Source organism: Cajanus cajan, chromosome 11 (assembly GCF_000230855.2).
Source record: "Cajanus cajan strain Asha chromosome 11, NIPB_CcT2T_4, whole genome shotgun sequence".
Classification (NCBI taxonomy): Eukaryota; Viridiplantae; Streptophyta; class Magnoliopsida; order Fabales; family Fabaceae; genus Cajanus; species Cajanus cajan.
The window spans coordinates 45,031,488-45,044,676 of NC_138527.1; the positions used below are offsets into that span (position 1 = coordinate 45,031,488).

The window sequence follows — 13,189 nt, forward strand, 5'->3', positions numbered from 1 at the left end:
ATAACCGCTTTATTATAATTTCATTAAGATAAAAATGTTTTTTTTTCTAGTATCTATTATCTTATAAAGACAATAATCTAATTTGGTATATTTTTTTTTAGATGATTTTATTTTTAAATGATAAAAGTAATATTAAATATCAATTATTTTTACAAATACAAAATTTAAAATTGAGATCTTAAGATTTAAAGACCAAATATAATATTAGTTGACTAACAAAAATTGATAATCTTTAAATATTTTTATTAAATAGAATATAAAGATATCAAGCCACGACCCCACTAATTTATATATAATTGTTATAAAACTTAATAATTTACTTGTATATACTAATATGTAATTTGATGGTAATATAATATTTTTTGACACTCATTTATTCTGATTAATAATTTTATTTAAGCTTTTAAATGAAGTTTAAATTATTTAAGTTAGTTTACCATTTTTTTATATATATTATATATGTGAAATTAAAAAATGTACATTTATGTATTTACTTAAAAAGTTTAATAACTTTTACAAGATAATTTAATTCATGATAAATTTTAATAATATGCATAACAAATAAGTATTGTGTGTAATTATCATACTATAAAAATAAGATTACGAGAAGAACAAAAATCAACTGTATAAACATTGAAGCAATACAGAAAAAAAAAAAAAAAAAACGTGAAGAAAAAATAAAAATGGCTTATTTTCTCTCTCTCTTTCTCTCTCTCTCAAAGTGATAACAAGATTGTAAATTTTATTTATATTAATAAAAATAATTAAATAGTCAAATCTAATTAATATAAAAGTTAAAATTAATCTAATTTATAAAAGAGATATCCCTTTTTTTGATTCGTCCTTGGAGTATTTACCGTCGATAGCAGTGACTAACCTCCTCGCTACGTTGGAGGCACCTCAAAAGGTGGGATAGTTGGCCCTAAGATTTAACGCGGCTGCATACACAAGGCAGGATTCGAACCTCTGACCTTGCTTAAGCGTGGATCAACCCCTACCGCAAAAAGATATCCCTTTTAATAATTATCTTAGTTTTTATATTTAGTATACCATTATATCATTTTATTATTTTAAAATAATAATATTTTTATTATTAATTAAAGACTTAAATTCACAAGATCTTCAGACTCAAAAATCATTTGTAATACGAGTTACATTAATATATTTTTATTATTTATTTTTTTTTATATATATTTTTAATTAAGATACGAAATCTCCCAATAAAAAAAAAGTGTTGATAGGATTTAGGGTTTTCTGACACTTTTCTAAATCTTCTTTCTTCTATTGCTTCCACACAAACTAAAGATTCTTAAGTTAAATTCAAAATAGGCCAGCTATAAGGCTATTGTAAATTGTCCCAACACCACCTGTGTGATAGCCTAAATGCTTAGAGTAAATGCAAGATTTACATACAATATTCTAATAAATGAATCTAAGTAAACGGTGGTTCACATTGCTGTTCTATTCTAAAAGTACTTAGAAACTTGTTTGACTCACTAAGCTTTTATAGTAGACTTTTCAAAGTATACAATGAGAATTTTTTTAACATTTAGACTATATTTGATAGAGATTATTTAATAGGGAGGAAAATGGACTAGAATGAATTAAAAAAAAATTGTGTTTAGTGAAGATATTTAAAGAGTTTTGTGAAGAATTAAAAGTAGATTTTTAGAAGTGGATTTCACTCTAATAATAATTTAAACCACCTTGTAAATAAAGGGTAAAATAGTAATTATAAATATTAATTTCATTTTATTTTTTATTTAATTTCACTTTATCAAATAATTATAAATTTGATTTTATTTCATTTTATTTCTTACTTATTTTCTATCAAATCAATTCCTACATATTCTCTCATTCTCTTTTATTCTTCTTTCTCTTCCAAATAATACTAATGAATGTGAGAAATATTTAACATAACAATAAATACATTTTAGTTTTATTGTATAATAATGTTTTCTTCAGGAAACTAATAAATTATGTAGTACATTGGTAGAATTTGCTACAATAATGTTAGATTTATGAATAATTAAATAAATGAATGGAATATATCACTTAAATTTTCAAATTAATTTTATATTATAATATTAAATGTGTATTCTCTCTGTTGTTTTTACCCCTAATCTTCTTTCAGTGACCATGTCCTAGCCAACATCACATTTTTTTTTTCAAGTTTATTTGTGTGTGCTGCACCATTCATAGTTAGAATTGTCATGACAATAAAGTAAAAAAATCATTAAAGAGGTCATGCACCCTTTAAGGAAGACAAGTTTCATAACAGACTTTATTTGATAAAGTATTGTAGTTATGTCTCTAATTTGTAATTTCTTCGTGTATCGGATAATTTTTTTTTAATATAACTTAAGGGTGAATCGAACTATTGCAGACTGAATTTGAAACATATTTTCATTGAATTTAAATGATAAGAACTATTTTTATTTGATCAAATTTGACTTTATTCGAGCTGATTTATTTAATTTATTATTAAACAGTGAAAACAAAAAAATAACATTAAACAACTGATAAAACATATTATCATGTCATCGACTAATAAAAATATTTAATATTACAAATCAGTTTGTCATTAGCTCAATATTATAAAGTACTTTATTTAAAATAGTCAACATTATAAACTTGAGAAGTGTGGCAATGTAGGAATTTTTTACCAAAATATTATTTTTTTAAAAAAAAATTACAAGATTAACAACTATGCAGGTTTATTTACCGCACTAGAACCATTTACTGTGCATGCTCATAATTCAGTTCTCGGGAAACCGAATTCTGAGCTTCAAAGTATTATTTTTTTTGTTTTTTCAACTCAGAATTCGGTTCCCAGGGAACCCAATTCTAAGTTGTTTTTATATTTTTTTTTTCGTGTTTGCAGGGAAATTTGGGCAGATTTTGAAAGTGGAACGGCCCGTTCCGAAAGCAGAACGGGCCGTTCTGCTTAATGCCACAGAGTCATTTTTTCGAAATTGAAACGGGCACAGAACGGGCCGTTCTAGAATTAAGAATTAAACCTTTTTTTTGAATGTGGAACGGCCCGTTCCAGGAGCTGTTTTAACGAAGAATACGTGGTTTTGGAACGGCCCGTTCTGGGAAAACAGTAAAAATGACATTAAATTAATATATATATATATATATCATTTAATAATAAAAAATTATATCATTTAATACATTAATAAAAATAAATAAATAAATATATATATATATAACTGAAATTGGTTAATAATTATATAATTTTTAATATATATATTTATATATTAAAATTATATTTATTATATAATTTTAATATTATATAATTTAATTAAAATTTTAAAAATTAATTATGTTTTTGAGTTTAATAATTATATCATTTAATAATTATATAATTTTTAATATATATATACATATATATATATATATATATATATATATATTAATTTTAAATAGGATAAAGTAGAATTGTACAATTAAAAATTTAAAGAACTAAAATTATTTGATTAAAATTGTAATATTAAAATTATACAACTTCAATATTTAATAAATTAAAATTTATTTAATTAAAATTTTAAAAATTAAAATCACATAATCAGTACTAGTAAACTCAAAAACATAATTAATTTTTAAAATTTTAATTAAATTATATAATATTAAAATTATATAATAAATATAATTTTAATATATATATATATTAATTTTAAATAGGATAAAGTATAATTGTACAATTAAAAATTTAAAGAACTAAAATTATTTGATTAAAATTTGTAATATTAAAATTATACAACTTTAATACTTAATAAATTAAAATATATTTAATTAAAATTTTAAAAATTAAAATCACATAATCAGTACTAGTAAACTCAAAAACATAATTTTTAAAATTTTAATTAAATTATATAATATTAAAATTATATAATAAATATAATTCTAATATATATATATTAATTTTAAATAGGATAAAGTAGAATTGTACAATTAAAAATTTAAAGAACTAAAATTATTTGATTAAAATTTGTAATATTAAAATTATACAATTTTAATACTTAATAAATTAAAATTTATTTAATTAAAATTTTAAAAATTAAAATCACATAATCAGTAGTAGTAAACTCAAAAACATAATTTTTAAAATTTTAATTAAATTATATAATAAATATAATTTTAATATATATATATATATATATATTGATTTTAAATAGGATAAACTAGAATTGTACAATTAAAAATTTAAAGAACTAAAATTATTTCATTAAAATTTGTAATATTAAAATTATACAACTTTAATACAATAAATTAAAATTTATTTAATTAAAATTTTAAAAATTAAAATCACATAATCAGTACTAGTAAACTCAAAAACATAATTTTTAAAATTTTAATTAAATTATATAATATTAAAATTATATAATAAATATAATTTTAATATATATATATATATATATATTAATTTTAAATAGGATAAAGTAGAATTTTACAATTAAAAATTTAAAGAACTAAAATTATTTGATTAAAATTGTAATATTAAAATTATACAACTTCAATATTTAATAAATTAAAATTTTAAAAATTAAAATCACATAATCAGTTCTAGTAAACTCAAAAAGATAATTAATTTTAAAATTTTAATTAAATTATATAATATTAAAATTGTATAACAAATATAATTTTAATATATATATTAATTTAATGTCATTTTTACTGTTTTTCCAGAACGGGCCGTTCCAAAACCAGAACGGCCCGTTCCAAAACCACGTATCCTTCGTTAAAACAGCTCCTGGCCACATTCAAAAAAAGGTGTAATTCTTAATTCTGGAACGGCCCGTTCTGAGCCGATTTCAATTTTGAAAAAATGACTCTGTGGCATTAAGCAGAACGGCCCGTTCTGCTTTCGGAACGGGCCGTTCCACTTTCAAAATCTGCCCAAATTTCCCTGCAAACACGGAAAAAAAAAAATATAAAAACAACTCAGAATTCGGTTCCCCAGGAACCGAATTCTGAGTTGAAAAAACAAAAAAAATAATACTTTGAAGCTCAAAATTCGGTTTTCCGGGAACCGAATTCTGAGCATGCACAGTAAATGGTTATAGTGTGGTAAATAAACCTGCACAGTTGTTAATCTTGTAATTTAAAAAAAAAAAAAAAATATTTTGGTAAAAAATTCGGCAATGTAGACATCAGCATCTGGGTCTTTGTACAGTACACAAATTGTTCTCTTCAATTAGGTTGGGCCTCATTTCTCTTTCTACATTCAGTTATTGACTTTTTGACACAAGACTTATTCTTGTACTCTCCAATAAAATTCATCTTATTTCTCATAGACAAAAACAAAAGGCCTCGGCCTATTGATGGTCTGTAAAAGCCCAAACAAAGTGGGACGGTTCTAGGCATAACACTCAACCTTACCTTTACGTGCTATCACAAACAAGGAATTAGGGGTTCATATATTAAGGTATATTACATAGAAACACCTAACATGACACATACACGGACATCATGACAAGACTAATGTCTAAAATGTAGGACGCGAGACACAATGTATATATAAATTTTATAACTTTTATATGATAATAATTATTAAAAGATAGAATCATATTTCTTAAAAATCAAAATATTGAGTAATTTAATAGTTAAAAGTCAATTTAACCCCCTTAATTCGTATTCAAGTTAAGTTAAAAATGTGTTAAAGTCGTGTTGGAGAGGTTTTGAACAATAAAATAACTTTTAATTGTAATATGATATAAATGTGTTAAAGGTGTTATGACGTGTTTGACAAGTGTTGTGTCAGAAACGTGTCAAACACATCAACACAATATTTTATAGATATATGGATACTTCATAAGATATTATGTTTTGCTTGGTGGGATCCTCATTCTTGTTCAAGATATATGAAATTGTATTTTGAAAATATAGGTCTTAACATTTTTTTCTTAAAAACTTTTGTTACTTCATTTCAATAAATTGATTTTTTAAAAATTTGCGATTGGAAAGAAATCGATAAGATTGAAGTAGAAGATAAATATATATATATATATATATATATATATATATATATATATATATATATATATATATATATATATATATATACTTATCGGATTATCACAGCATTTTATAGCTAATTCATATCTAGGCTGTTACATTTTAGCCATGATGATTCCAAAAACAAAAACAAAAACAAAGTTGCTTGAATTAAATCCTCTAACATACAGGAGGTTTTCTAAAAATGGTTCAAAATAAGCGTCTCACATAAGAGAGATTCATCAACATTTTTTCCCTGCTAAATGCAACTTTAATTACTTATTTTTTTCATTGCTTAAAATGGCAGTGACAAAAGGTGTACAAAGAGAGCACATGTTGGCCCTGCTTAGTCTTTCAACCCAATTCTGTGACATATTGTCGATGGTCAGATTTTTACCAAGTCTTGGAAACTCGTTAAAAATTTCAGAAAAGCCGTGGTCCTGAGCAAGTTATATGAATCATAGAACAGATGAAAAGAGAGAAAGCATAAAGGAGTGGATCAGAAATGGAAAGCACAAGTCTAACAAAATGGCTCTGGCTGGCTGAAGAACTACTACAGTAGCACTAGGAAAAGTGATATGAGAAATGAACCTTTTTGCAGTTCATACTTCATATGCACCATGTCACGTCTCTATCAAAACTCTAAGGATCACTTTCTTTGCCACTCAGAACACTCTCATAACACATGCAACCTCTCCTCATTATTTTGATTGCTTCTTCAACAACATATATTTAAGGAAAAGTAAAACACTATAATTAAAACCATCATTAAACCTATCTTTCTCCTTTTTCGGCTACCAAAATCCAACTAAACTTAATGCTAATAAATTGTTTAGTCCCTTTTTGAAACTTTTATATCAATGTTTTTGTTGGTTACAACTCTAACAATTCCTACAAAGTACGTGATTAGATAAGCTATTTATTTACATTCAATTATTTCGGACTATAAGCCAGCCTTGTGTTTAGCGATGGAAAGTACGTAACCACTACTCCAAAATTTTCCAACCCATACCCTCGTTTACGTTTAGTAATTAACATTATTATTCCTTAAATACACATAGGTATGTAACTAGCCTTTTAGACAAAAATGGACAATGTTAATCATTCATTACTTTTGTACAACAAAATTTAAGAATTTACTCAATCAAGACTCAAGAGTGAGATAGAAAGAGAGGGTTAGTAATAGATTAAACAAAAAAAAGGTAATAGAGAGGTGAAAAAATTATTAAAAAAAAATACTATAAAAAATCATTATCCATGTATGATTACTCAATCGGAATCTCCATATACGTTTGAAACCTGTGAACCCGTTTAAGCCTTTTTAGTTTGTTAATGAGCTCAAGAATAAAAAGAAGTGCACGCAGCAGGAGGGAATATAATTAGACATCAAATGCACCTTTATCAGTAAAATCATTAATCATGTGAAGAGAGTCAGAAATTGAGGAGTGGAGGCTCTGGAATTCTATCAATAATTAACTAGAACTTTCTTTCTTTCTTTTTTCTTTGTACAAATTCTTTTTCATCACTGTAGCAATCAGTATACATCAAAATTCTCATTTCCTCAAAAAAAAAAAAAGTTAGTACCCTAATGATTATCTTGACGATCTTTTCAGCTTCATTCAGTCATGATGAATATTCTCCAAAAACAATTAAAGAATGATTAATTAAATAAAAAATGGTCTCGTTCCGGCTCCTGCACAAGAAAGAAAGGTTTGATCATGAGTATGCGTGCGGCGTGCGTATCACTAGTAATTTATAGAAACATTAATAAGAAAAGAATAAATAATGTAGTACCTAATGATTTTGCCAATGAAGGTACGGTGTTATGAGACATTGTAAAGTTGAGTGTTTGTTAATTGGCTATCAAATAATGCACACTTTCACAGTAGCGTGAGTTCTAACGAGATGATGATGAGGAACTGTGTACTGATCATATGTTTGGCAAGGCATGAGATGAAACTGTGTAGCAAAATTACATATTAGCACCTCACAAAGATAAAGTAAAGTGAATATTAGACAAAAGAGGTTGAGACCAAAAGCAGAACCAAGAGAAGAAAAGAAAAGCATGAAAGAGAAAGAAGAAAAGAAAAAAACTAAACTAACCTTTTTCGGTATGTGGGAAATGGCTTGTCTCTATCAGTTTCCATGGATAAAATTCTTCAAACTGAGGTGTTGACCAGGTGCTGAACAGTAATAGGTGCATGCATATAATATAAGATTTCGTATTTAGAGGGGGGAAAATAATTGTATGACAATAAGAAAGCAAAAAAAAGGACACTAAAGCAGAAGGGATTGAGAAATAGACTAATCAGACTATGCAGTGAACATATTCTGAATATTTTGGCTAACGGATTGATGAAATCAGTTTGTTTATCTAGAAAAGAAAGGTACAACTAGTGGCATGGAACATATCAGTATATATTATGCTCAGATATAATATAACTCAGTTAAACCTTCTGAACCTTATATTACTTATGGTCTAGCCAATAATAAAATAAGAAAAAGGTCCATGTGCAATAGCATGAACTTTAAAAAATAATATCATTTCTAAGTTTTTCATACAAGCAAGAATCTTGTATTTTTGGAATTGTGAGTATATGCATAAGGGATAGAGAATGTACCTGAAATCCTATAGCTAGTCCTCCTTCCATTAGAAAAAACTTAGTTCAGTATATCCGTGGGAATATGGCAAGAGTTCCTCCACCTCGATTCTGTTTCGAGAACAGCTCATACTTTTCTTCAATCTTCCATGACTTGACTCAACCTCAGCCCAAAATATGCCATAAACCGGCCTGTGGTCTGAGAACCTTGATTCTCCGCGGACGTAAGATAATTGATGGAGACCTTCTCCATGCCACAATATCCGGTCACACCTGTACAAAGAAAAACATTTATATTGACATAAGTTGTTTGCAACAATTCAGAAAAATTATATTCTAATTGTCTCATTTAGTATTCATATGGTGCTGGGGTGTTTCTGCTAAATTTCTATGCTTTGGTTTTGAATGAAGATGATCTTACCAAGCAGGTGTTCTCCTTTTCTCCTTTGGATGCATATCATCTCCTGCATACCTATCTGAATTAGTTGAATACTTGTAAGTTGGAGGGAAATAAATCTTCCCTTCATTCCATCCCACAAATGCACGACCTCTCTTCTGCTCTATTCTCAACTGCCAGGAATACCAATATAGATATTAACATTTATTGTTTTTGTGAGTATATACATGAAAAGGAAAGAGATATATGTTGTATATTTTACGATATTTCGAAAGGTTAATTTGTTTTTATTTGTGTTCTTAGCAGACATAGACAATAATATAGGCCTACCTGGTCATTCTCTAACAATGCTCTCCAGTTTTGCATCTCAACAAGTGCCTTAGCAGAACGGTAAGAGAGCGCAATCCGATAATTCAAGTCTCCAAGCCATATAATTCGACTAAAAAAATGAATCCAAAATCAGAACATGTAAATGCTAGAAGGGCCTCAAATTACATAAACTGATAAACATGTTAAAAATGTTATTAATACTAAGTTGTGTGCGAGTAAATTCTTACTCGTGCTCGAGGATTGTCTCCGGAGACTTCTCGTCGTCAGCACCATGTACACGTGGAAACCTTGTCTTTTTAAGAATTTCCATCACATCAGAATTTCTTCTTAGTTCATCACCCTCTTTCTGTCCTGAGGTTAAGTGGCTGCAAATGAAGCAAAAGCTTGTTTCATGTAGAGACATGCTAATTGAGATGGATCCCTGAAAATACATGCAGAATATCTCTCTCAGGTAAACCATTGATCAGCAATTTTGGTATGAACACATCAAATTAAAAATGAAAATAAGGAAAATGATGAGTGATTTAAAATGTACCTTATTTCCAAGATAACCCATCAATCCTCTGCCAACACATGATACTTTCATGTTTCGAACATGATCCTTCAATTCACTTCTCACCCATATGGTGAGAAATATTCCTACCATTTGCTTACTTGCAACGAGGCAGTACCTGGAACGCCCTGGCATGGTGTATCCATCTTCAGCAAAGGTAGGTCCAGCATAAGACAGTGGTGAAAACAATACTGTGCTTGGTGAATCTCCAAGGCCATTGTCATCATCAGATGAACCCCATCTGGAATAGTCACTTGGCCTAGAGTAGTCACTTGCCCTGGAATAGTCACTAGGCCTATAACCCCATCTAAAACTGGGATCAAAGTCACTTTTCCTGGGACCAGAAATCAGACGATCACAAACACTGAATCTTCGATCCAATCGTGGCTGCATAGTTGAAGGATCATTGTCCATTCCCCAGCCGCTGGAAGTCGTCTGGAATGATCGGCGATGGAAGAATGACGAATTCTTTTGCCTAGCTGATCCCTCAAAATCTGCATTTAGTTCTACCACCGGTTGAGGAATGGGAGATGGTGTATAATACCCTCCTCCTCCACTAGTACCAGGAAGATTGTTTAAAGTCTTTCCAATGAGAGCAAGCCATTTTTTGGCAGGGCCATTGTCTTCTGCTCCTAAGATATTACCAGCATTCAAGGGTACTATCTCTTGAAATCTGAAACACAAATGTGTCACTAGTAACCACTAGTACTAAATTTGCTTGGAAGAGAAAAGATATTAACAAGTACCAAATCTTACCCAAGAACATAAATATCAGCAGGTGGTGAAGCATGAAGCCAATCATCTATACTCAAATTACTTGGTGGGGATCTTCCAGCCACATTCCATGTAGCAACAAAAACACTGCTCATAAAGAAAAGAGAAGCACTCGTGAGTAATTAATCGAACAACACATCAAAGCAAGATTTCTTTTTTTCCTGGTGAAAAAGTAGTATCACATACCTATAGTTATGGACATCAATAATTCTAGGATGGTCAAGACTCACTCTCCCTCGCCTGACCTGCTCCGTGTTTCTGCTAAACTTCTCTGCACATTACAATGAGGGGTTGTAAACATTGTGTATAAACGTTAGGCTAAGCAACAACAAAAATTGTTTTCTAAATTGGGTGATGCTTCAAAGAATGGATTGGGGTAATTCGTAATCGTGTACCTGTTTTGCTCTTTTTGATTGTGCAAGGCTCTCTTTCAGAGAAGCTGTTCCTGCTTCTGTATTCTACGTCACCTCCTGGAAAAGGAAACAAGTTTCAATGCATCAAAATGTAATTCACAAGTGTGGCAACAACAAGAGGTTAAAAAGGCTCAGGGGAAGAAAAATGGGAATGCCATGAGCGTATTGGTGAAAGCAGCCAGAACTTAACAAATGACGCAAGGCTTCAATGTTTTTTTTTTCTCTTTTCTAAATGGTGTTATTTTTATACATCCCTTAGTTTTTCCACCACCCAGCTAAAACCAAAGAACTATACAATGCTTTTGGATAAAAGCATGTGCCCAATTTTTGAGGAGAACAAAACAAAGACACCCACCTCCATAAGCAACACCATTTGATTGGTAGGAGTCCTCAGCTTTGCTTTTGATATTGAAGAGCTTTCTGACCATTCTCTTCGACCATGAGAGCTTCACAAGGCCCAAAAACACAAAACAATCAACAAGTTGCCAAAAATTGGAAGATGCAAATGACAGCACAATCAAAATGTTGGATTTCATTTCCCATGAGATCACAAAAAGGAAATGAAAGAAGAAGAAAAAAAATCATCTTTGAGCAGCAGAGTTGAGTCAAGAGGGTGAAAAACCTTGCTTTTCTTGGAATTCCCATCTGTCATTGTTAATCTTCTACCTCATACAGCTCCTCGAGTATTCTATGTTGTACTCCAAGAGCTACCCAAAATTCTCTTGTTGTGAAACCCCTTTCTCTGATTTCCTTTTCTCTTTCTTTGAGAACAATACCAAGCTCTCATCTGGTGCTCAGCTTCTGAAGTTGAGAGCAACAGAATAGATGAAGAATGTGTAGTTCTATTTCCCTCTTGAGTCTTGAGTCTTGCCTCTTAAAAAATGTAAATATGCAAGCAACAAGAAAGAGAGGCAAGGCCTTTAAGTCTTTAATGCGTGGAAGTGAGATGAGATTCTGAAGTGGAACAAGACAATGCGACAGGCAAAGAAAAAGAGAGAGAGAGTCAAGCTGTGTTTCTCTCTCTTGGAAACATAGTGCCTCGTTCTCTGCAACCAACAACAGCAAAGTATCGAATTTGAACAGAATAAAGCACAGTGTGAGTGTGTAGAGAGAAGAGCTTTATTGGTATTCAATTAAAAATAAATAAATGGTAACCTCAGTTGAGGACAAAGGAAACATGAAGGGGGCAACGGGCAGGTAACGTTTTTGAACATAAAACGTTGCGGTCAGATGAACAAAGGCTGCCCCTAGTCAGCAAAGTGAGTGAGATCTAGCAGTATCTTATAGCTGTAATCTTTCTCCCCGTTTTGGTCTTCCAACCAAAGCAAAAGCAGTTGAATGAAGAAAAAAATGAAAGGGTGCTTGTGCTTGTGCTTCTTCTTTTCAATCTATCTATTTATTTGAACTACATTATCTATGTGTCTATATTTATTTTGTTTCGTCTTATGTTGGACAAGGAATGTTTGTAATACAAGTATACTTGTGTTGTTGTATTATGAGACCCCCACCTTACAGAGCTCTAAAACAAAACAAAAATAAAAATTGCAGTGTCCTGTTTTGGGAATGTGAATGAATCCCTACAAAAACTGATTTTTGTCTCTCTCATATTTCCAATCTCACGACTTTATAATATATGGAGCATTGTGATGTTTGCTTCCATAGATTGGTGATAGATATTATTAGATAGGTATGGTGATGGTGCATGCCATGCCACGGACTGTGGGGGATTATGTGTGCTAAATGCCAATCAAACTACAAGGCCTTTTGCCACTAACCTATTTACCTAGTCTCACTGTCTTTGAAAATAAGGGCAACTGACCCAAATTTGTGGTCTTGGGACTTAACTCTTAGAAGCTATCACCACCTTTGTGGAGTTGCTGAATACCCTAACAATATAATTGTACGGGCTCACTGTTTTGTATCGGTAAAATCTCGTCACAAAATTCAACATATATGGTAAACTTGTTAACGTCACAAAATTCAACATATATGGTAAATTTGTTAACCCTAAAAAAAACATCACTATTTAAATATTTTCCGCTTTAATATTCATTATACTTTTAGAGTTAAGAGAAAAATATGATTAATAAATTACTTTTGAATTCAACTCGTAAACAATATG

General features: G+C 29.7%; 1 protein-coding gene across 2 annotated transcripts; it reads right to left on the reverse strand.

The window, feature by feature from the left end:
* Window positions 1–7,460: 7,460 nt before the first annotated feature.
* Window positions 7,461–12,651, reverse strand: LOC109810904 (type IV inositol polyphosphate 5-phosphatase 7). 2 transcript variants are annotated; one of them, XM_020374508.3, is made up of 14 exons: window positions 12,223–12,651; window positions 11,690–12,113; window positions 11,423–11,513; window positions 11,050–11,124; window positions 10,841–10,925; window positions 10,637–10,741; window positions 9,863–10,553; window positions 9,555–9,748; window positions 9,328–9,436; window positions 9,022–9,170; window positions 8,622–8,873; window positions 8,104–8,183; window positions 7,795–7,959; window positions 7,461–7,693 (listed from the first exon to the last, which is right to left on the reverse strand). In XM_020374508.3, exons 2-11 carry the CDS (start codon window positions 11,717–11,719, stop codon window positions 8,651–8,653), a joined length of 1,752 nt encoding a protein of 583 aa, XP_020230097.1. In that variant the 5' UTR covers window positions 11,720–12,113; window positions 12,223–12,651; the 3' UTR covers window positions 7,461–7,693; window positions 7,795–7,959; window positions 8,104–8,183; window positions 8,622–8,650. The 2 variants fall into 2 exon arrangements, with proteins under 2 accessions (XP_020230097.1, XP_082922915.1); XM_083066789.1 differs by lacking the exon at window positions 12,223–12,651 and having other exon boundaries at window positions 11,690–12,201.
* Between the last annotated feature and the right edge of the window lie 538 nt (window positions 12,652–13,189).

Coding starts and splice junctions, on each gene's coding strand:
- LOC109810904 (XM_020374508.3), bottom strand. CDS start 11,719: ATGACAGATGGGAATTCCAAGAAAAGCAAG. Junction 10,926..11,049: donor AATCAAAAAGAGCAAAACAG/GTACACGATTAC, acceptor TGTAATGTGCAG/AGAAGTTTAGCAGAAACACG. Junction 10,742..10,840: donor ATTGATGTCCATAACTATAG/GTATGTGATACT, acceptor CTTTATGAGCAG/TGTTTTTGTTGCTACATGGA.